The sequence below is a fragment of the Cnephaeus nilssonii genome (assembly GCF_951640355.1).
Source record: "Cnephaeus nilssonii genome assembly, chromosome: 12".
Lineage (NCBI taxonomy): Eukaryota > Metazoa > Chordata > Mammalia > Chiroptera > Vespertilionidae > Cnephaeus > Cnephaeus nilssonii.
In genome coordinates this window covers 43,777,338-43,803,000 of record NC_137083.1, presented here as the reverse complement: position 1 = coordinate 43,803,000, position 25,663 = coordinate 43,777,338, and the positions used below count along the sequence as shown (strand labels likewise).

The following is a 25,663-nucleotide window of genomic DNA, read 5'->3' as shown; positions in this document are numbered from 1 at the left end:
GCTTCCCAGGCACTCTCAAATTTGAAACAAGCAAAGTTTGTGCATTAATGTGTCCTGGGCATGCATGATTTATGAATGGCAGCTTTCTTGGCACAATTTAATGGTATAAGAAAGACTTTGTTTTAAACATTAAAGTAAAAGTCAAGAAGTGGCAACAGTGGATGGGATATTAGAACATAATAGTGTGTAAAGAAATTTGGGTCAAGAGTTAACCAGTTTTTACTTGGTCTTTTTCTTGGTCTATCTGTGGACTGATGCTCTGACCAATTTAATAGGTTATAAGGAGCCCTAACATTTGATCAAACAAAAAAGTACTTCATATTGTTGTTCTAAAAACTTACCCAACCAAACTCTCACTCTGCAGGAAAAAAATTTAGTCGTTAACATTTATATCAATAGAGAAAACAAATATCTTTGACTAGTCCAAAATAAATGTTTTCTCTTTGTTAAGCATCCTAATCAAGTTTTTCTTCTTTAGAATTCATTTGTAAGTCAATTTATCAGTTAGTGTTATCAAATCTTTTAAATAAAAGTCAAAATCTTCATACTAACAAGAATAATACCCTTTCTGAGTAAAGTTAGAGTCCAACTTTTGCTATATGCTCATGCAACAGAAAGACTCAATATTCAAAGTCTACTTTTCTTATTATAAACTATTATCTTAAATAATATAATTCTGTTTAATAATTATAACTAAAATATACTTAGTAACCAAATAATAATTAAACTAATTATTCCAAACGATACCTTGTTGAGATGTTCCAACCACCTCCTACACAAAGCAGTCATGTCTAACCTTTCTTTGAAGATGACCAAATTGAAGAACTCATGAGATCATAATTCAAGTCTTCAAATAACAACATAATAATTTTGCATGTAAATTTTTTATGTCATGCAATGATAGCTCATAAATGCTTCCAGAGGACCTGAAATTAATCGTAGGAAATGAGAACTGACAAAACCCAGGGCTTGAGCAAGCTAAGGACTCACAAGACAACTTGATACTTTGCTCCCTACAAAAGCCTCCTATATCCTGTATGGTAGAAGGAGCTCTGAACCACATTCAATATTCAGAGAACTTGCCCACTGCAATGAACACTGGCCCGTGGATGGAGCCCTACGTGGCACACAGACACAATGGGTTACCTTGTAGATTTTGCAATGGCAGGGTCATAATGCCTCCAGCTGCAGCTGCTGCTACCAGCCCTTGGATGTTGGTGAGATTCGCAGTAGGCAGTGTGAGGACGAGTCCTTGTTGCCCTCCTAGCTGTCCGGCCATGTTGAAGGGGATGAGGATAGGCTGGTTCAGGGCGGGTGTGCCCCCTGGCATCACACCAGCGACAGCTGAGGCTAACTGCTGTGCCGTCAGAAGTGGCTGCAAGGAAACATAATCCTAGCTCACTTTCCAGTGGAACCACAGCATGGGCTTTTAGATCATTTTTTTCTTTTACTTATGTGGGGTCAAAAGGTTCCTGAACAAGTAGTGAAGAAACATGCTCTGGTCCGGGGGGGGGGGGGGGGGGGTGGGGTGGGGAAGGTTGACTGATAGGAAAAAAAAAAAAAGGAAATCACATTTTATTTATATTTTTGGAAAATTCCATTTGGTTCTAACATCCTCTAAGGAGTTCAAACACCTTTAAAAGTAATACTTTACACTTATATATTATCCCAATGAAGTTTCATTTGATCCTACCCTTATATATTTGAAACTCTGTTAATTTATTCTGTGTTGTTCCAGAAAGAATTCATTGGGGTCAGTGAATTTTTGTTGTTGTTGTTCAAAAATAGCAACAAAATACTATTCTCATCTATTAAATTAGCGAAAGTAATGTAAAAGATTTACTCTGAAAAAACAATAAAAGATTTACTCTGTGCTGGTAAGTCTGTAGTAACACCATTATGTAGATTTAAGACATGTACCCTGTCATAAGCCTTTTGGAAAACAATTTGGAGATCCATATCAAGAGCTGCAAAAATATTCATCCCCTTTTGACTCAGAATATACTCCTAGGATATAGGCTGAAGATATAATTCAAACAGAAAAAAAGAAATGCATAAAAGTATGCATTACATTTTAAAATACATAAATGCTGAAAGTAGTTTGTTACAGTACTAAGCTTGATAAGATATCACCTAGTCTTTAAAATGAATCATTATGATACCTTTTTAAAAATAGAGAAAGTTTATAAGAATACATGAAGTAAAATGAAAAATAATTAAGCAAATGATAATGAAATCATTGTTAAAATGAAAAATTTGACAAGATCTAACAAGAAATATAGAAAAACAAAAATGTTTAATGTGGATAAATTTTAAAATGTTTTAAATATTTCCTTTGTTATCACTCTAGCATTCATTGCCCAGCTAAAACAACATTAAAAATACATGTTTATGTCCACTATTTAGCCAATAGCCATTGTGTGACATGGAGAGGCAGCCTCACAGGGATGTACTTTGGGCACTAGACACACTTGAGCTGGGCGAGGGCTCCCCCCCAGAATGATGTGGGAAGGATTCCTGCCCTGGCTGGGCCAGATGACCCGAGGGGCCATTGATCTTAGAGTCTGTGGTCCAGGACTTCCATTGCACCCCTTTGGGAACTTGGGGAGACATAACATCATGTCCTTTTTTTCTCTAGACAAACCAATGCAAAACTCGTATTGAGAGGTTTCAACTTTGTTTTTAATGTAGCATTATTCTATAAAGTAAAGGGTAATTCAATATGGGCGTAGTACAAACCCCAATATGTAATAGCCAGGCACTATTCTAGGCTGATGTATGTGTATTAACTCTGTTGCCCTACCACTGAGATACAGAGAGGTTAGTAACTTGCCCCAAAGCCCACATCTAGTGGGGGTGGTGGGGAGCTCAAGGCCAGAAGGCTGCTCCAGAGCCCACATTGCACCCCTTTCTCATCACTCCTTCTTAATTCATGGAGGAGATTTAGAAAAGTGGGGCTACTTTTTGCAGAATGAGGGGGGGCATGGTTGAGCCCACTCTCTGCCATTTCCTTTAGTCTTCCCTCAGGGCTGCGTCTGAGGAGCCCTCTGAAGAAGCCCTGGGACTCCATGCAGCCTTGTTTTAGAACTGCAGCTCTAGACTCTGTGGGCCAAGCTCCTAATATATTTGCTAGACTTATTACATTCACATAGATTAACTGTGCCTTAAAAAAAGAGAAAAGGTAAAGCACAAACATAAACATATTTTTTAGAAATAAATACAAAGTTATAAGCTGGTTCTCAAATTGCTGATGTTATATCACTGACCATCGTAATTCAAGATAAGAGGGGAGGCAGACTGGTGGTCCTCAGACTGTATACAGGATACACATTTGGGGGTTTTGGCCTGTACTGTTTTTTAAATCGAATTTGCTGGCTTAAAGCAGGGCATGCACTCTTTAGCTTGTCATGGTGTTCACCACTTCTCTCTGTCTCGGGCTGCCATGCTTCTTATATAAAACCTGGAAGCCTTAGAGTTTGTTACCCTTGGTATGTACACACACACACACACACTCACCCACCCACACACATACACAATGCCCTAAGCCAGTGGTCGGCAAACTCATTAGTCAACAGAGCCAAATATCAACAGTACAACGATTGAAATTTCTTTTGAGAGCCAAATTTTTTAAACTTAAACTTCTAACACCACTTCTTCAAAATAGACTCACCCAGGCCGTGGTATTTTGTGGAAGAGCCACACTCAAGGGGTCAAAGAGCCGCACGTGGCTCGCGAGCCACAGTTTGCCGACCACGGCCCTAAGCTAAGCATGAAATCAGAAGGGGCATGGCCAGAAAAGGCTGGTTCCTACGATTCCCACTGAACTTTCTCCGGCTTTCATAAGAGAGTAGACATCTCCCTGGCTTTCTGTCCTCCCGCCCTTGTGCTCCAACACGGACAGTGGGATTTGAGGCTATCAGGGAACTTGGTGGCACTGGAGCAAGAAAGTCAAGACAACCCATGTTCTAAACTTGGGTTTTCAAGCCTTGAACTGGTGAGCCCTCAAAGTACTGAAAGTGATAAATTTCTAGGAACAAAAAATAACAGAAAAAAAAGAGAGAGAAAGGCTCGAAGATCAGCTTCTTTTTCCATAAATTGGGGTGAACTCGGAAAACTTCACACTAAATAACAGAGGTAAAAAAAAAAAAAAAAGCCCAGCCTTTTATAATTGTGTTCTACATCTCCATGTTCTCCATGTAACCACAGGCTGCAAAAAACCCCACAAATATTAGACTTTAAAAAATAATGAATGTATTTCTTTATTAATGCAGGGCTGTATGTGATGTACAGTATTGTCAAACCCAATAAGCTGAACTTGCATTAAAATTGCATTAACTTTTTTATATTAAGTTATGTCTTATGTTGCAAAAATGGCTGTAGTAAGGTTGAAATAACTTAATTTTCTTCACACTCCAGTCATTAAAATTTTACTTTCTAGAAAACTGCACAGTAACTAACAGCACAGTTGTAGTGGGTCTTAAGAAGAAAAAGAAAACAGGATTCCAAATGATTAAAACGAACATTTCCTGTAAAAAAGAGAAAAGTTCTGCCAACTCACTTTTTCTTGATGGTATTTAATAAATAATGTAGTCATACAGCTTCCCATACAAATATTAATCACCGTCTTTTCTCTGTTGGAGTTAATTGGATTGAACTCATTATTATTTATTTGGTTCTTTATGTAGTTAAATCATTCTATATACAGCCTAATGGAAAGCAGTTGAGAGATACTGACCTGTGGCCCAACCGGGAATGGGGGGTGGGTCTGACTGGCCTGGGGGTGGTCAGGAGTGCCTGGGTCTGATAGTGCTGGGTTTCCTCTGGCCCCTGGAATCCAAAAGAGAAGTGCTCCTTTAATACACAAGCCAGCCTGGGAACTGCACAAGACCCCTCTTCCTGAGACATCCCATAACATTCAGGCACAGATGACTTGCCAGAGTGGGTTATCAAAGCTCCAGCACTCACATCGCCTGTCTACATACATTTTCCTAAGGACCATTCAGGATGGCCCAAGTCATTCCAGGAGGTAGCAAGCTATGACCGCAGGGAGAGTGACACTATCAACAGTGGTGCTAATGGGCTTGTGTTACACATCAGTTTGCATAGGGTACACCAAGGCATCGATTGTGTGGGAAACTGTACCCTTTTTAAAAATTTAAATATATTTTTTATTGTTGATAGCATTACAAATGTCTCCCTCTTTACTTTCCTTTACCCCCCTCCTCCCAGCCCCTACCGACCCACCCCAGGTCTTCACCCCCCTATTGCCTGTGTCCGTGGGCTATGCATATAAGTATATAAGTCTTTGGTTTATCTCTTCTCATCCCCCCAAACCCCACACCGAGGTATGTCAGTCTGTTCCATGCCTCCATGCCTTATGCATAGGTGGGCGACAGCTAATCTGATTCTCCAAAGCCAGAGACAGTGTGGTCTCAGACATGACCAAGTACAATTACACTGCCCCTTAATATGACTTCATACACGTCCGCCCTTCTCCATACATCGTCAGACAATGAATCTCACAAGTGTGTTTTCCTAGAAACAAAGTCTTTTTCAATGTCACCTTACATGATGTCCTAAAAAAAAGAATATGGGTCTCTTTAAGCAAACTTCCTGGGTGCTAACTGAAGCAATGAGAACCCCACACGACCTCCAAGCATAGAACACAACTTACTTCCTTTGCTGAAATCCTGTTGGACACCAAAGCATGAAAAAGGAAATGCCGCCAAAACAGCAGCACTTTTGAGCCTTCTTAAACATTATTGCTTCTCTGTGTGGGCTTACGTGCTTTTTTTTTTTCAGGACAAACCATATAGCAGGTAAGACAGTGGCAGTACAATAAATACATGAGTAAATAAACAAATAGAGCTAGCAGCAAACTTTGAAGGATTTTAGTTGGTAGCTTTTCTTTTGTTGGTGGTTGAAATCCAATTCCATGCCACCCTTAACAAGACTCTCTGTCCAGAAATTTGTCCTATGAATACAAGTGGAAGACAACTCTGTTTACTGGCATGTCATGGATGACCAAGAAAAAAAAAAGATATGACTCTGTCACACTTATAAATTTTAAAGAAGGTATTATTGGCTCATTTAAAACAAATTCTTCTATATATTCTCCAAAGGGGCAGACTTATAAATAATGGAAATGTGGGGAAAAATACTTCAGCACATTAAGCTACAAATAAAATTGACTGCTACATATTATTCAATTGACTTCTATCTCCACTGTGATGTGTCAATCATAATGGCATTTTATAACAGGATTAAGCAATAAATGTGCAAAGCCATTATGCAGAAATCTGAAAATCTGATTAATTTGTAATATTTGTGTGTGTGCAGAAAGTCAGGAATGGACATTGCTTGGGGAATACTTACAAGCATTCTATTGAAATTTCTAAATTGATTTGGAGCAAACTAATAAAAACACAGACTTGCTGACATTTTATAAAGTGAATTCTGTCAAAATATGTTTGGCATTTTAATGATTGCTGTCATTTAATAACAAGGGTTAGATGACCCATCATAAGATGCCAACAATTTCCCCATAATGTGCAGGAGATCGTTCCTTTAAATTTTTTATATGTGACTTACTTATTGTGCTTGACTAGCAGGGCACTTTAAACTGGAAGCTGTATTATGCATCGTAAATCTCACAATTTCTCTTCTTATATACCCAAAGTCTTATTTTGTCTTAAAATTCTCAGCAAAGCTTTATGTACTTTTATAGAACTAACCAGGTCCAAAGTGATGCTTTTGGTCAAATACTCAGATTAGGTAAATTCTCAAATAGCTAAAACCCCACTTTGGTTTAGTTTTAGAAGATGTTTTAAAATTTTGGTTGCTTCCCCATACTCACCAGGTATGGGTTTTTACTCAAGGCTGTGAAGAGAGAGTTTTATATTGCACAAAAGAGAAAAACCCTTTACACAATTAAAAAACACATGTAATTTAAAAATGTCTATGCCCTGTCAGGTCCTTCAGTTTCATATTTCGTTCAGGAGTACCGCACCCATTTTTGACTCTGTTCCTAATGACATACCATTGTAGGGTTTAGGATTCGTCCCATACAGGTACTGTGTCAACAAGAGTGTGTGTTTGTTCCCGTAACTTTACACAGATTACATCTGCTTACATTTCATTCTCTGTGGCTGGAGGCCCTCACTAGCGTACAGCAGCTTGTTTCGAGGCTGGTTATTTTCAAAAACCATGTTCAGTGCAGTACAGGGCAATTCCACACAATTTTATGTGTAAAATGAAGTCTTTCACAAGCTCTAGAAGAGATTATGTATGCTTTCCTGCCCGGATCAAAAGGTAATGTTTCTTCTTAATGCACATCTCCATTTTCCCCCAACACATGTATATCACGCTTAACTTTGTAGGACCATAAACCAATCTGTCTGGCTGTAAGGCAGCTCCCAATTCAGGGGTCTTCTCGGAGTTAGTGGGGGAATTTAGCAGTCAGAATGAATAAATGACGTTGGCGAAGGGTTTCAGAGAGATTTGAAGCAGTGCTTGGCCTATGTTAGCAGAGAACTTGAGGTTAGCTATTCCCATGGGCACAGATATAAAAACAGGAACTTAAATGGTTGAGCAAGTTCCTAGGAAACAGTTACCTCTCTAGAGACCAAGAATGTTCAGAAAGCTCTCGGTGGCCTGCTCAGAACTTAATAGTCTGTGTTTTTCAGGCAGCAACTGTGAACTCCAATAGGGCAGGACTGTGTTCGCCAGTTCACCACTTACACCCAGGTGCGCTGAAGGCATGTCACTCACTTTGAGTATTCTCCCAATAGAAACGGAGGCTTGGCTTTTAATTTGGGAGTGGTATGATTCCTTCAAGAGAGGTATTGGCATCCAATTGACTTTTTACCACAATTTAGCATAAATCTTAGAAATAACTTTAAATCATTAGCTTGTTGCCAAATGCTACCTCAATTCCAATTTAGATATTAAAAGCAGTTTGTTGTACAATTTAAAAGCAAGGACTCTTTTTTTCTTTTGAGAGAGAGAACAAGGGAGAGTGGGGGGGAGGGAGGGAGGGTGGGAGGAAAGGAGGGAGGGAGAGAAACATCAATCATCAATGTGAGAGAGACACATTGATTGGTTGCCTCCCGCTTGTGCACCGACAGGGGCTGGGGATCGAACCCACAACCCAAGTAGGTGCCCTTAAAGGGAGTTGAACACAGATCCTTTGGTGCACGGGCCTGTGCTCTAACCTGGAGTAACACCTACCAGGGCAAAAAGCAAGGACTCTTAAATTTTAAGCTCTGCCTGGGTCTAAATTTAGCTCTGCTACTTCACTAGTTACGTGAATTTGGGCTTGTTTCCCCTCTTCTTTATGTGTCAGTCTCCCCTTGTAAAAGCCTGGGAAAATAACAGTACCTCCCTCATAGGATTGCTGTTGTGAGGACTGAATGAGAAAATATGTAAAATTTGGTACCGTGCATACTTGTCACATATGTGCTATTTCTCTTGACTATTATTAATTAGTAAGATTTTTTTGTATTTAATATCATTATGTAATTTGCCCATAATATTCACCTGCCCTATGTCAACTCGATCCATACTCCCATCCCTGTATGGGCAAATCCACATCCCCTCACACACTGCCCCAAATGCACACTCTGTACCATTTGACTGGTAAACTAGGATAAAACTTATTTTTAATTGTTAAAATACCTGCTTGTCCGAGTATTGGCTTATTCAACACCATCCCTCCAGTGTTGATCTCACATCTGAACCCTCCAGGCTGCCTGCAGCTCACTCTGCTTTGGAGGGACTGGACTTACCCGCAGAGTCAAGAGGGTGGTATCCCAGTTGCTGGACTCCTCCCTTCAGTGCCTTCCTGAGGAGAGAGCCTCACAAGTTCCACCTCCCCACCCAACTCAAGGTCAGAGTTCCTGAGTGACTGCCCCTTGTTCCTCATGGCAAGTTACTTACTGATTTATTTATTGGGAATAACGGGTTTTCATTAAGGCAAACTAGGCTCGGTATCCCTCAGCTACTCTAAAATTAAAATAGATGTGCACCCCAGTATAGAGTTCTAAATCCTATCCCCCATTTTGGAATTGACTTCCAAATAAGCCATTTTAAGAAACAACAAAACACTTAAAAAAACACACATATATTTTTACTGATTTCAGAGAGGAAGGGAAAGGAAGAGAGAGACAGAAACATCAATGATGAGAGAATCATTGATCGGCTGCCTCCTGCATGCCCCCCACTGGGGACCAAGCCTGCAACCCAGGCATACGCCCTTGACCAGAATCAAACCTGGGACCCTTGAGTCCACAGGCCGACGCTCTATCCACTGAGCCAAACCGTCCAGGGCAACAACAAAACACTTTTAATGCCGAGAGGCTATACCTCTTTCTGGAGCCTTATCTCGTTACCTTGGCAAAGAGGCTACAATGGCCATGGCATTGAGAAGGAAGCAGAATTGCACATATAAATTGCTCACCATGAATAAACCAGTTCTACCTTCTCCCATGTGGTGGCCATGCCTCCCAGTCAATGCACCATATGCTCTTGTTAATGACCAATGTATTTTTACTGAACCAGGTTCTGCCGAGGGAGCCTTTGAGTTTCTTTGCTCTCTGCATTAGCACAAACATAATCACATGAAAGTTACAGGGAGCCCTCAGCTTTTTCTGGCATTCATATCTTTCCTGCCCACTGTTTGTGTTTTCACCAGTGAGTCAGGCGATGCAAAGGTTGCTTATTATAAGATGGACAGTTGAATGCATTATTATTTTATGTTGGGCATGTGACCCCAGCTAAGCAGGGCAGAAATCCCCTCTAAATTAAACTTCCCTTTCTTTCAATTTCTTCAAGATTACTAAATGCCAAGAAGGGACTTGGCATTTAGTGAAAGTGTCTATAAAAGTCTTTTCAAAGCCATTGCCACTGTTTGCCCCTTTTTATGGCCAGTCAGGAGTTCTTTATTATACTGGCCACACACACTATACAGGAATCCAGTGGAAATGGAGACTTTAAAGTAATAAACACACTTGAAAATCAAACATTCATTAATTCACATAAGGGTTTGCATGTTTTCATAAGTTCTGTTGTCAAGTACTTGCAACGTCACCCATTGAGGCCTGGAGGACAGAGACTGCCTGAAGACATTAATGTGCATAATGGATCCCTTTCTTCTAGCAGGTGACTAAGTGGTTCTGCTGATCTTTATTATAAGGCTTCACAGATGCATGAAAAGTCAAAATGAGATTTGGGATATCTAGATAAAGCATAACAAGAAACCCTACAAATCCCTTATGTGGACTCCCTTATGTTTTTGTAATATTTACCAAAGTTATTCAATATCGACTTCAGTTCTACAGGTAGACTTAGTCTACTTGTGGTATAGGAGACTTTAAATACATTTTGTTCTCTTAAAATTTACTAAATCTTCCTCAGTCTTCCTCCAAGAATTTTTAATCATTGTTTTCACATCCATCTAATAAAAGCAGAGCTGAAGTCCTTTGATATCCGAGCCAATATAGGTCTCAATTTCTGTAAATGCTTCCTCTCAGGAGAAAAAAAAAGATAAAAAGGAGAGAGTCATCAAACATACTCGGGCAATATTCCATGACACACTGTTGGCAGCATATAGGGTGTTTTGGGGTATGGATTTTTCCTGAGTACTGCTATGTCCACAAGAGTTTAAGTTATTTCAAGGCAAAGACTCTTTCTAACTCAACTTTGTATCTCCTCCAGGCAAGCTCTGGGCCTTGGCATGTGTGTATACATACAGATGTATACATATACATGCAGACATATGTATATATGCATATTGGTATTTATGTATTTGTAGTGAGTTGGTATTCTTAAAGTGATGGAGATATGTATCAATGTAAGCTGAAATCATTTCAACACATATTTTAAAGCACCTAATTTTGTCTAATTTAAAAACGCCTTTTTTTTTAATCTAAGAAGGCTTGCTCACTTCAACACACTTCTCCCAAGAAATGGACACTTCCTCTGACAAGTTCATTGCTAGGGGAAATGCTCAACCCTGCACTCAATCCAGGGATAAAGTCTTTGCTCTCAACTGATTGATGGCCCCATGGATGCCAAGGTTATATATAGCCTGTGCTTTTATGCTCATCTACAGAGTTTTCTTTCTCATGCTCAATCCTACACCAGGGCCAATTACATAATTTGTGGGACTCAGTGCAAAATGAAAATGCAGGTTCCTGGTCTGAGGCTGGGAAGTCAATCTCCCTTCCCCAGGGCTGCTGCCCAAACCTGTGGCAGATGGGTAAAGCCGAAGAATGGCAACCTTTTTTCTGGGACACCTGGACCAGGGGTGGGTATGAAGCCCCTTCTCAGTTGCACACTGAGCCAGGCCCCTGAGAAGGGCAGAAGGGAGAAGGTGACAGCCACACATGGGCTCCCAGAGGTCTGGGGATTCCAGAGGCAGGAAGCAAGTAGCCAAGAACTTACCCTGGCCTGCAGAGTGAGGAAGTAGCAGCTGGACCACTAGATGCTACAAGACCCATCCACCCACATGCTCTTGCTGTGCCATCAGACTTTCCTTACAAAGCACCCATTCAAAGATACATTACTAAGAACTGGAATACAGTGATCTCAGGGCACTAATCCTGCTGGGTTGGGAGCCCTATATGCCTGCAGTGGTCACTGACCCTTAAAGCAAGCCCTGCCCACAGTTCACTGTCACTGTCCATGGATTAGATTCCATATAATTTTGAGTTACTATTTTTCCACCCAGCAGACCTCCTTATAAAGGATCCTCAAATTTTGAGAAACTGCACCTACATTTACAACTTCTTTAAGAGAGTTATTTTTCTAAGTCAGCGTACATTTTGAAAAGACTGTGTCTACAGAGGAATTTAGACATGGCTTTTTTCCCCAATAAGAAATTGAACTTATAAATAATCAATGCATCTATTATAAGTAATTACCATTGACTACATAAATATACCATTTGGTGAAAAATTAAGGTGCAATATGGTTTTATTTCCTATCAATTTTCAGTTACCTATGCCGATAATGGAGAGATGAGGCACGAATTCCTCAAAAGAGAAATCATATGGAAGATGTCACATGTCTTTTCTCAGTTGTAGACCTTGCTTCCTAACAGTGTTACGCTTTCACTAACAAAAGCAAACAAATATTTTTCTCCCCTGACTGCCTGCTGGATCATCAACAAACTTGACAGCAAGGTAGTCCAAGGCAATGCAATTAGCTGTTGCCTATCTTTAGCATAACATGCAAGAATTACTAAGTACTGACTTTAAATGTACTTGAAAAATGTTCAAAGCTCTTGAGTAATCTCCTTTAAAATTTATATACTAGCTCAGGTAAAGAGTGTGTGTGTGTGTGTGTGTGTGTGTGTGTGTGTGTGTGTGTGTGTATTTTGGGTGGGAAAATGAGCCTGAAGGGAAGGGATGGGGACTAGTCCATTTTGTCTCACTTAACACTTGTTTTATTAGTTCTATGGGATTCAAATGGTAGAGTCAGAAGTCCCTGTATTTCTTTTTGCAGAAGCTCATCCTCCAGTCTTCCAGCAACATTTGGGTTTGTTTTCTTATATCTTTGAGGCTCTCTTTGCAGCCCTTTAGATGTATAGGGCTGCCCCCTCAAAAGTCTTATGAATTTTTAAACTGTTTTCAGTTTATTGAGACTCTTAGCTTAGCCATCCCACATGGATACCTGGAAACCCAAGTGTGGGGATGAAACAGAGATAGCTACATGGTAACGCAAGCCCAAACTCTAGGCTCAAACCAAAGTTAGATGCCAATAACAGTGACGTATCATCCCTGTTCTCACAGACCTAGATGCCTTCCAGAGATCTGAACTCTGCCCAACCCTTCAGCAGCCAGGAGGCCGCTGATCTGACATTCAGAATATGATTTAACTATGAGCTACAATAGAAAAAAACCACATTATTTCCATTGGAAATGATGGCCTCTGCATGCAGTCACTTCTAATAATACCCATGGTACAACATCTCAGAGACCCTCCAACACAGAAAACATGTGGCCCTCCTTCTGCCGTGGCTACACTGTGACTACAAAGAGCAGGTGATCAGATAACCAGAGGATATGAACCCTGACTTTCCAGAGTCTGAGAGTTCCTGGGCAGTTACATTAAAGGAGCACACTAGTAACTGTGTGGCTAGGAAGATACCAACATCTAGTTTTGTCAAGTGACACCATTCTTAAAATCTCCATGCCCTTCCCCACCCCAAAGGATGTGTTCTCCATTTGAAGGACACTCCTTTAAGTTGAAAAAGTTTCCCCTAATGAAAAACTCACTGCACTGGACTTTAGTTCCCCCTTCGACCCGTGTCTGTCTTGCTGTAGAGGGCACTGCTCTGTCACAGGGCACTGGGGGCGTCTGTGGGCGTGGTTGGATTTGAGGAATCAGCATGCCCTCTCCTTCTGTGTTCCTCCAGGCACAGGAAATGTCTGACCAAACACTCACTCATAAACTGTTTCTTCTTTCGAATAAATAATTCCTCTTTTCCCTCAGTTCTTCTTGAGAGACATCATATAATTTTCTTTGCATATATGTAATGTTTTGTGTGCCAGGCAATACATTATATATAATTTTCTCAACCCTTACAATAACCTTATAAGGAGTTTATGAGTATTATGTCCATTTATACAGGAAACTAAACTTTATAGAGGTTAACTCACTTTTCTATTACATAACAAGGAAGTTACAGAGAAGCAGTTTGATCTGTCTGATCAAGGAAGGTGCACATCTCTATCACCTAGTCCTAGGCTATCTACTGCTCAAATATTCTGTAACGACTACCATTTAGTGAATACCTTCTATGGGCCAGATACGTTGCTCAGTATCTATAATAATAAAAGCATAATATGCTAATTAGACTGGACATCCTTCCTTCCAGGCAGAGCCGCAGCGGGTGGGGGCCACGGCAGAGGCCCCCCGCTGCGGCGGTGGTGGGCAGGGGTCAGGGCCAAGGCCCTTGCATGAATTTCGTGCATTGGGCCTCTAGTTTTATATATATTTTCTCATCTAATCTCCACAGAAGCCCTGTGTTGTCAGCGTTATCATTTCCGTTTTACAGATGTGGAAATTAAGGTTTAGATAGATTAAATAACTCAACTACAATCATACAATTAGTGAGTGACAGTACCAGCATTTGAACCCAGTTCCTTAGACTTCATGATTATACTACCCTATGCATCAAATGCAAATGTATCAGGGAGACAGAACACAATGAATTCCCAATGCCATGACAGAAACTGTGTTTTCCAGATATTTTCCTAGTGGAGCATGACTCCAGAGCCCTTTAGGTCCAGATCTGGGAAAGTGGGTGATGAAGGAGAGGGGATGGCACAAATGATGGCTGCATTCTTAATTTAGGATCTCCTCACTCAAGGCATGATCTCTGGACCAGCAACATCAGCGCAGCCCACCCACATCTCAGATCCACTGAATCTGAATCTGCAATGGAACCAGATCCCAAGGTGATTAATACCCATCTTAAGTGTGAGAACACAGTTTTGTTGCTGTAGTTGTTGTTCTTTGTTTGCTTTAAAATACGTTTTTATTGATTTTTTTTAGATAGAGGAAGGGAGAGGGAGAGAGCGAGCGAGCGAGAAACATCGATGTGAGAGACAAACATCAACTGATTGCCTCCCATATGCTCCCCAACCGGGGACAGAACTCATACCCTGGACATGTGCCCTGACCAGGAATCAAACCGGCAACCTTTCAGTGGAGGGGATGACATGCAACCAACTGAACCACACCAGTTGGGGCAATATACTGGTTTTATAACTCCACTCCCTTCCTCCCTCCTTTCAGACTTCCCTTCCTCCCTCTCTCCCTTCCTTCTTTCCTTTCTGCATCCCTCTCTCCCTCCTTCATCCCTTTCTTGTTTCTTTTCTCCCTCCTTCTTTTCTTCCTTCCTTCATTTACTTCAGTGGCACTTAAGTATAAATATGCCTAAAATTTCTAACTTTTATCAGACATTCTCAATAGATTGTCATATCCTATCTCACAAAAGTTAGAGTGGAATGCATGAGAATGTAGGGAAATCAACTGTTCATGAGGAATATGCTCCATCACAGTAATAACCCTCGGCCACTCTCACCCCTGCAGTGGGGAAGGACTGCCAGTCAGGAAGTTCACAGTAAGAACTGGTCTTACATTCTTAAAGGGAAGCATATTTATCCTTTTTAAAACACAACCAAACTGAAGTAAAATGTAGCCCAATATCCTTGCTCTGTGATTTACGGAAATTTTCCTGACACCTTCTCCTTCCATATCTATATCTTTGCTTTTCCCTTTGAGAAGGTCCGTACAGATAAGAGTCTGGCCTAACCATTTCAGTTATTTGCTCTCTGAACACTACATTTTGTGTGTGTGTGCAAAAGTAGCCAGAGCGCCAATTTAAAAAGAGGGAATAAAATTTTTGAGTCCCTTAAAGCTAAAATAAAACTGCAGTTCTACACTGATACTGCAAAAGGGTAGCATTTGCAGTCACTCTTGTGTGCAACTAGAGATTGGTGAAAGTGGGACCATTTAGAACTCAGCAAAGGGCAGGCGGGAAGAACCCCTAGAGGAATTACATCGCATGAAATTGTAGCATCAGACACAGTTAGCAACCCCTTATGGTAATGGAGCTTCTCTGACAGCATGACAACACAAAATTGTGCAGGAAGAGAAGGATGTCGCACAACTCAGTATGAACAAATTACCAAGTGCTACAAAACCTTCTTCAGAGATACAGCAACAAAACATTGCATCTGTAGTAAGTTTAAGTAGATCTAGAACACTGAAAACTCAAATTAATGGCCCATCAATAGATTATTGGTTAGATTCCTCCCCCCCCCTTACCCCTTGAGAATTGGTTATAAAAAAACCAAGCAGACAAACAACTATTTCAATTCCTGTGTCTCTGGCCATTTTGCTCTTACTTCGTCTATTTATTTCTCAGTATTATGGTCATTGAAAAAGTATCTATTGCTAAAGATGCTATTAACTTGAGTGCATTCAGAGAGTGTTTTATCACCAATAGATTTAGGTCAGATTCTTTTATCCTTTTAGCAAAACATTATTTTGTCATCCTCTTGTTCTGAAAAATTTGTTACACTTAAAGTCAAATAGAACAAAAACTTCACAGGACTTGTTTAGGTTATTTTTTAATTATTATATTAACTCCATTACATGACAACTTCAAATGTGTAACAACTTCTCTTTGTTATATTAACTTATTTTGGGATATGTTTCAGAGTTCACATTATAAAAATATGTCTACTAAGCATGACTTGGACTCAGATAATAACTGTATGGTTTTGAGTCCAAGTACTTTTAAAATCTACTTCTTGAGTTACATTTGACTTTAGAACTGTATGTTCCGATGTGAAATAGGAAACAGAGCAAGCTGCTAACTACCATGGTGAAAAGGTGAAATAGTGAAAGAACAGGTGTCCAATCATTTCAAAATATATGTCATATTTCATCAAGTCCAGGATGCTATTGATGTAAAACTCATGAATATTTCCACTAAGAAATAAATGATCTGCCAATTAAACCATGATTATAAAAGACATACCAATTTTTACCCGCAAATCTTCTCTTTAAGATGTCACATTATAATATGAAGGGAAAAATCAGTGTATCTTGAAATTAATAAAATATATACTGAGTGGCCAGATTATTATGATCTCTGAACGCATAATAATCTGGCCACTCAGTGTATATCTTTTATAATAAAAGGCTAATATGCAAAATTTCCCCTCAACCAGGAGTTCAACCAGCAGGTAGGCCAGCCAACCACCCATGTCCCCTCCCCCTGGCCAGGCTGGCCGGACCCCACCCATGCACAAATTCATGCACCGGGCCTCTAATGTGTGTGTGTATGTATATATAATATATATATTATATATATAATCTATATATATACACACGCACATATATACACTGAGTGGCCAGATTATTATGCGTTCAGAGATCATAATAATCTGGCCACTCAGTATATTAGTACTTCTTGGCCTTTATATGTCTACTAGAGGCCTGATGCACGAAAATTTGTGCAAGAGTAGGCCTTCCTTCCCCTAGCTGCCAGTACCAGCTTCCCGCCGGCACCTGGGACCTGAGCTGCTTTCCCCATCCGGCCACCCACAAGCCCCTGGGACTCAAGCTGGCTTCCCTTGGGCCACCCACAGGCACCCTGGACCTGGGCTGGCTTCCCTCTGCCCCGGCTTTGTCAGGAAGGACATCCAGAATGACGTCTGGTCTAATTAGCATATTACCCTTTTATTATTATAGATACATTTTGGCACAGATAATAGGAATAGAATAAACTGGACATTTTATATACAACCTCTACAATATCCTCAAGATTTGGATGCTCTCTGGAAGTGAGGGCAATTTTATGATTGACTATTTTAATAATTCTTGTGTAGAATTATTAAGCAAGGTTAAAGCTGTGATTGGTAAACAAACAGTTTTCAGTCCTGGCCCAGTGGCTCAGTTGATTGGAGTGTTGTTCCATGCACCAAAAAGCTGTGGGTTTGATCCTGGGTCAGGGCTGGATCAGGGTGGGAGACAACTGATTGATGTTTCTCTTTCACATTGATGTTTCTTTCTCATTCTCTCTCTCAAATCAATAAAAACATATCCTCAGGTAGGGATTTAAAAAAAAAAAGAATAGTATTCACACATATTAGCCAGGATGGGTGACTATTTGGTCTTTCTGTGGTTTGGATAGTGTTCTTGGTATCTTTGTCTTCAGACATGATGATGGAGGGAGCTTGGTTTTGTCCCAATCCATTGTGGTCAGAGTGACCTTGTCTGATGTTGGTGTTCTATAAAATTGTTTCTGCTCAGCAGGAGGACAGTGAGGTCCAAGTGCAAGTGCCAGGCCAGTTCTTTTTTTTTTTTAGTTAAAAAGTAAAAGTACAAGTTTTAGTTTGAGGGTATATGATATGACCCCAAATCAAGAGGAAGATGTGGAAGATGCTATCTAAGCTATTATATATATATATTTTGGTAAAGAGGAAGCACTTGGTAATGAAAAGCTAGCTTCTCCTGAAAGTATTTGTTAAAAACAGGGTATCTGATAAGTTCCCAGTGGGCTTCTCTGACAGTTTCGTCTCTCAGGAGAGTTTGTAAGAGTGGTATTCTTAGTCTAGACTTAATTCTGATCAACAGGGCCACATTGAAGTAACAGAACCTACAGGATAATGTGACCATATATTACTAGAAGGTTTATTTATCAAGAAAGGGAATGTGGGACAGACTCAAGTTTGTCTAGAAAATCAGATTCCTAAAAATTCAGAAACATTATCCTCGTGATGCCATAACTAAAACTCATAAGAAGGAAACAGAAGTCTTTAAAAATAATATTCTCCACAATACAGTTTGGAGTCAGAATAACTTGTATTTTCCTCTTTGCATCACATGTGCTATCTATGTGACTTTGGACAAGTTTCTTAACCTCTCTGATCTTAAGATTCCTCAGCTGCAAAATGGAGGTAGAAACAGCACCTGCTTTATAGTTATGAGTGAAACAGATTATTACTAAGTGAAAAGAGTCCAGCATTGTACCTGGCACATAACAAATGTTCAACAATGTTGGCTGCATTTTCAGTTATTATTGGAATATTGTTACAAGTGACATTGACATGATTATCCAATCACAAATGGTCTAGCTAAAAGGGGAAGAGGAGAGCATGTGGCCACAAGAGGATATCCTTAAGTAAAAGGACGCTCTAGAGGAGCCTGTAAAATCAGACACGGGCAGCCAATATTCTAGAATAAATTCAAGTATAGGAGAAAATGCAGGAATACTGAAGAATGACAATTTCTAGCTACATCTAAAAACTCCTCTGAGTTCCTGTCCAGTATCTTTAAACAGCACATCTCCCACAGGTTAAAAAAAAAAAGTCCAATTCCTCCTAAATGCAATTTCCATTCATGTTCATCATCCTAATCACACATGTTCAAAACACAAATCTCTATAAATTACCTTTGACTGGTCTCTCTTGCCTCACCCCAGAGATAGCCAACTACCAAATCCCAAATCTTGTCCTCCAGTATTGCTGACAACTGTCCCCTTCTCTGCTTCAGCTCCCTCGCTGTCCCTCACCCAGATCATGGGCATAGTCACCATGTCTCTGGTCTACCCTGTCTCCTTCTCATCCTACACACTAATGGCAGTTAGACCTGTAAATACTGCCACCCAATGACGTCCAACAGGTGCCCCTGGCTTTGGTCCCTATCTCTTGGACAGAACACTGGGTCTAGAGATGTGGGTGGAAGGATTTGGCGGGGAGGTTGGGGGGCAAGGAGACAGCTTCCATCGGGAGACCTGGCAGGGGTACAGGCCAGTACCACAAGAGAGCCAATAGCATGATAGCTTTATGGGGAGGGACACAGGCTTGAAGTCAGACTACCCATCTCCAGCACTTACCAGAGGTGGGACTTCAAGCAAGTGGCTTAATCTTTCTGGGCTCAGTTTCATCATCTGTCAATTGAACTAAAAATGGCATCTCCCTCATAAAGCGAGGATTAAGTAAATAATCTATATAAGTAAATTGCATAATCACTGTTTTTGACACATAGTAAACACTCAATACATGTGAATTTTCTCATCATTACCATTCTTTTTGGAGGAGACAGAGACCCACTCTTGGGTCTGAATTGTAAGGTGTGTCAGCCAGGTGTGTCAGTTCCCGTACCCACAGCAGGTGGCACTCCAGGCGGCAAGCCTGAGAAACGTGGTCACAACTGTATCAGCAATGCCTCGAGGGCAGGGTAGAACCCACAAGTGTGTTGGGAGAGGGACACAGGGACAGGAAGGTGCAGAACTTGACAGCAACCTCCCCTAGTGGTCTGCAAAGACTCTGTGACAGGGGGACGACAGGCACTGTTCACAGCTCAGACACAGGGGAGACGCAGCTCAGGACTGAAGTACATGCCATCATGTGTGAGCTGCAGTGGAAAAGAATGAAAGCCATTATATGGAACAGAGGGTATCATTTTCAGGACAATGTCTGGTAGTGAAGGCTTTGGCCCCCAACTGCCCTCCACTGCAGGCCTGGTACCCCCCCAACTGCCATCCTCTGCTGGCCTGGTCGTCCCTAACTGTCCTCCCCTGCAGGCCTGGTTGCCCCTAACTGTCCTCCCCTGCAGGCCTGGTCACCTCCAACTACCCTCCCTTGCTGGCCCGGTCACCCCTAACTTCCCTCCCTTGCCAGCCTGGTTGCCCCTAACTGTCCTCCCCTGCAGGTCTGGTCACCCCTAACTGCCCTCCCCTGCAGGCCTGGTCGCCCCTAACTGCCCTCCTCTGCAGGCCTGGTCACCCCTAACTGCCTTCCCCTGCAGGCCTGGTCCCTCTCAACTGCCCTCCCCTGCAGGCCTTGTCCCTCCCAACTGCCCTCCCCTGCAGGCCTTGTGCCTTCCAACTTCCCTCCCCTGCAGGCCTTGTGCCTCCCAACTGCCCTCCCCTGCCGGCCATCTGTGGCGGCCATCTTGTGTCCACATGGGGGTGGCCATCTTTGACCTCATGGGGCGGCCATCTTGTGTGTTTGAGGGATGGTCAATTTGCATATTACCTCTTTATTATATAGGATCTTTATTTTTTGGTAAGAACATTTAACATGAGATCTGAGTCCTAAGATCTGGTTGTAAGCTCATCCAAAAATTGGGATTCTAACACTATTCTCTGGTCATTCATTCTTATGATATTAAGTTTTTGCTAGGTGGTAGATGTTTTCAAGGTGCTAGGGACACATGAAAATAATACTGCATTGTCTCATTTCTCCTCATTACTTAATTAATTCACTCGTTTGCAACAAATATTTACTGAATAATGACCAGATATGCCTCCTGAGCCTTTGAGATTTACAGCCTAGCAGGGAAACTATGCACTAAACTAACAGTTAAACAAAGAGTTATTTCAGAAGGTGCCCCGAACGAGGCTCCAGGGAACCCCAGAGAACTAGGGGCAGCACCAGGCTCTCCTTCTTCATTTCTACCATTTACACCATTAAAAGAAGATGTTTGGGAATAGTTGATCTTATTCTTATCAAACTTCCTTTGAGACATATCCTTCATGTTTAAAAAGACAAAATCTGTAACATAATCCTAATGGCTTGTGCAATTAAAAGCGGAAATGTAAAGACCTTTCATCCAATGTGCTGGCAGGAGGGAGAAGGGCTCAGCAGCCGTCTGGGATCCACCACCCCAGGATGCTTCCAGCAGGGCTGGGACTCCTGTTCCTTGCCCCCTCCTTCTTCTCCCTCGCCTAGGGTAATGCTGTTCTAATGACTTCACGGAGGTGTGTGTATAGCCATCACCACTTCCTTAGGTAACAATGGATAAACAGCAGCTTGAGGAATCCCAGTCTGTATTATTTATGAAGCTGCAATTCTCCTGTAAATAACCCAGTTGTTAAAATGATATGTATGTATGTAATTGAGTCTTCTGTATACAAATAAATAAGGCTTTATTGCAATGTCAGAAGTTAATAGACCAGTCAATAAAATCAATAACTCACTTTTTCTTGCTTATATATCCAACTTTCCCCCACCTCTCTTATGTCCTCTGTTTGTTCTGGTTACGTATTACCACTGAAAAGAAAGCTCAGATCTTGTGCTGCTGTTATTAAATGGTAGGTGAGAGGGGCCGTGGCAAACAAAGGGAAAAAGAAACCCATGAAAACGTCCACCCAGGTGGGTTTTCAAATTTCACTATATTTATCTGAGGAAACTAGAGAAAAGAGAAAAATGCTTTGTTGTATGTCAGAGTGCAGATATTTTTAATATGAGTGCCCCAACGAAGGCACAAGTAAATCAGGTCACAAACCATGGGCTTGGTGTCCCCAGGCCCATGTTACATTGTCTCCTAACTGCTGTTAAAACAACCCTGCTGGAGAGATGCAAATTAAAACCCCTATGAGGTATCGCCTCACACCTGCCTGAATGGCTACCATCAATAAATCAATGATGTGGAGAAAAGGGAATCCTAGTGCACTATTGGTGGGAATGCAGTTTGGTGCAGCCACTGTGGAAAACAGTATGGAGATTCCTCAAAAAATTAAAAATGGTACTGCCTTTTGACCCTGTGATCCCATTTCTGAGAATATATTCTAAGAATCCAAAAACACCAATCAGAAAGAATATATGCACCTCTATGTTCATAGCATTATTTACAATAGCTAAGATCTGGAAACAGCCCAAGTGCCCATCAGCAGATGAGTGGATAAAAAAGTTGTACATTTACACAATGGAATACTATGTGGCTATAAAAGTGATGAATTCCGTACCCTTTGAGACAACATGGATGAACCACGAGATGATTATGTTAAGTAAAATAGCCAGGTAGAGAAAGACAGGTATCACATGATCTCGCTTATATGTGGAATCTAATGAACAAAATAAATTTATGAACAAAATAGGTCCAGAGGCATGAATGCATGGAACAGACTGACAGACCTCAGAGATGAGGAATATGGGGGTATGAGAAGAGATTAACCAAAGAACATATATGCACATAAAGGCAGTGTTTATTAAAACACATTTCATTTTCAAAATTTAGCTATCAGCTGTATAGTATACATTTTGGGAGTGGGGGCGGGGTGGGGCACTGTATGCATAGCCCATGGATACAGACAATAGTGTGGTGAAGGCCCAGGGTGGGGTGGGGGCTGCATGGAGGGGTGCAAAGCTGGGAGAAATGGGGGACTCTGTAATACTTTCAACAATAAAAAAGTAGACAAAGGAACTTTGTATCAACAACTTTACAATGGTAAAGTGTAAGGCAGAGCACGTTTATACTTTTGACTATTTAAAAACAAAACAAAACACAAAATCCCTGCTGCATTGGGGCTAGAGCTGCACCCTTTTGCCACTGAGGCTGAGGTCATGCCAGCATCTCCCTTTTGAGAAGGTGGTAATTCAGCTACAAAAATTTGCTCTGCATGAACTTTGGCATTACTATCTCTGAAGTAGGGAAAGAGTTATTGGTAGGTTATTTTTTAAAGCTTTATTGATTTGGCTCTTGTTGAGCTCACCAAAAGAGCTTAGAAGGGCTACTTAATATTTGTTTGCATTTATTTTTAAAAAATCCAATTAAACAAAATTGGCATTGATTCAAACTTTCTGCACCTGAAAGGGGAAAGATAACTGAAATAGAGAAAAAGAGAAATTAGTAGAGTGGGTCACTCCAATCTTCATGATGATTCTATTGCTGTGCAAGTAAGTCCATGATTTAATGGCCCATCCACATGCACCAACCTGTCTTCTCCCATGGACCAAATAGGTACATGAAATTGTCCCTCTTCATTACCTACCTGAACAGGACTGGGACTTTTGGGAAATGAGGTCCCTGGCATTTACAAGACTTGACAGGGAATGCAGGTGTCAGCCTGGACTCATGGACCTTAATTGGATGGGTGGAATACTGGATTTTTAGTGGTTTTATACTGAGAATATAGTATATTCATACATTGCTTGGAGCATGAAATAGTAATTCAGATTTGCATAGCATATTCTGTTTTATAATAATAAGAAATTGTATTCATCATTGTGGATTATAAATAGTAATGCCAATTTTTAAACTCACTCTTTGGCAAATAAAGGTTCTAGGAGAAGCTACTCTACAAGAACTCTTGGCATCATCAGGGCTAAGAAAATGTGAGAATTATTGGTATCAAGGATATTTTCAACTGCTGTCAATCCAGGTTACAGAGCCCATGGTTTTTCTCACCATGTTTTTGCTGGAATAAAACGTTCAAATTTGGATGTAATGCACAGAAATTGCCTGTGGGATTTCAGTGGAGATGTTGATACTGCCAGATGCTCAAGGAAAAGAGGATAAGTGGAGACACAGACTCTGGAACAATCAATTAACAGATGGTATTTTAAACCACAGAGTGGATGAACTCCCAGGAAAAGTGTGTTAGAAGGACAATGACTTGGGGTGCAATTCTGAGGAACACCAACAGTTTCTGGTTGCAGCAGAAAAGAGGAGCCCAGGGATTAACCGAGGAGAAATACTCAATGAATTGAGAGAAGAACTGAGTTCACAAGCATTCAGTGGCTAAGGAAGGAGAGATTTTGTAAGAGGACAGTATGATTGGTCATTCCAAGTCCATGATTAGAGGGATAAAGTAAAAGAAGAAGAGAAAGACATCCAGTACACTTGCTAATATGCTAATACATACTAGCTACATTTGGATGAATAAACATTAGCATGGGCAGTTTCGTTGGAATAATGGAGATTGAGGCCACATTTTAGTGAGTAAAGAAATATATAGCAAGTGAAAAAGTTGACCTATGTGTTTAAAGAGACAAGACAGGTTAGTTAAGTGATTTTTAGACTATGGGTTGTAGGCTATTAGTAAGATGTGAGATAAGTTTATAGTAAGCTGCAACTCGCATTAAAAAATTTAAAGAGTAAAGAATATAATAGAATGGAGTAAAATATAAAATAACAGATGTTTAGCATGTATTAAGGACAAGTATTATTTCAAGAAATTTTAGTTTCAGTTATGTATTATATGTAAGTGTATACTGAGTCCCAATGTGAAATATGTTTTGTACTATAGAAAAGTTTGACATCCACTGGATTAGAAAGCTAAAAAGACAGTATTAATTGTTTGTTTAAAGGAGGCTGAGACTAGAGCCTGTTATAATCTGAGTAGAAGGAGATAGTTAAGAAGGTAAGGTATTGGTAAGAAAGTTGGTACTCCCCAAAAGAAGTTTGAGCAAGAGGAAGGAAAGATGGCCCTTCAGGACTGGAAGGAAAGAGGATGAGTGTGTGGGGAAGAAGCTGATGGAGAAGAAACCTGATGACTTCAAGTTTCTAAGTGAAAGAGGACATCAGTTGAACTGTTGTGAGAGAGGGAATGGCTTGAGAGGGGTGATTGGTGGTGTTGTAGACAGCCATTGAAAGGATTAGGAACATGGCCTCTTTGTGAGCAAGTGACAGGACTGGGTAAGAGGCTGGAGACTTTTGTGGCTCCAATCTGCAAAGTACCGTGAGTTTATGTGGTGGCTCCCAAGAAGATATAGTTACATCCTATTCCCCAGAACCCGTGAATGTTACATTATTTGGGGAGGGAGAATAGGATGGTAGGAACAAAGGGCTGAGAGATGATACAGAGTGAGGCTGGGCTCAGCATATGATTTTCGAAGTGGAGGAGTTCTAGGTGATAACAGAATTAGGTAGGAGAGTGCATGTCCAAGGAGAGAAGGTGAACACCATTGAATCTGAGATGGCCAAGGAACATTGCCCTCAACAACAGAAATGAAATATGTATTATACTGCAGAAGAACAAGCTTCTCAAAGGAATACTATCGAGAAGTAATGGTATGTTAGCAACATGTGGGGGATGTGATCATTCTGACCTTCTGATGCCTTTGTGCATAGAGTGGACAAGAATGAGCATTCTCTACTTGACAGGACTGCAAAGAAAGTCATGTCCGTAGGGGATAGCCAAGTTCCAGTTAAAACCAGGAGGGGGAGAATGCTTTCTGCAAACAAGACAGTTATCCACCTTAGAATGGATGCATACTAGAACTGAATGTCCATCTTAACATAAATATCCATGTCTGGACCCAGACCAGCAATTCTGGTCTAATTGTCTGTGGTATAACTTAGATAATAGTCTTATTTAAAATGCCTCAGGTGATACCGATGTGGAGACAATCAA

At 40.8% G+C, this 25,663-nt stretch overlaps 1 protein-coding gene across 1 annotated transcript in view; it reads right to left on the bottom strand.

Annotated features, from left to right (window-relative positions):
- The window catches only part of POU6F2 (POU class 6 homeobox 2), a gene marked incomplete at both ends in the record, with an annotated part of 425,667 nt that overhangs the window by 238,373 nt on the left and 161,631 nt on the right, over positions 1-25,663 (bottom strand). The window contains 2 exons of the mRNA XM_079786518.1: positions 1,147-1,375; positions 4,736-4,827. Coding sequence (XP_079642644.1) covers positions 1,147-1,375; positions 4,736-4,827 — 321 coding nt within the window. The remainder of the gene's footprint in view (positions 1-1,146; positions 1,376-4,735; positions 4,828-25,663) is intronic.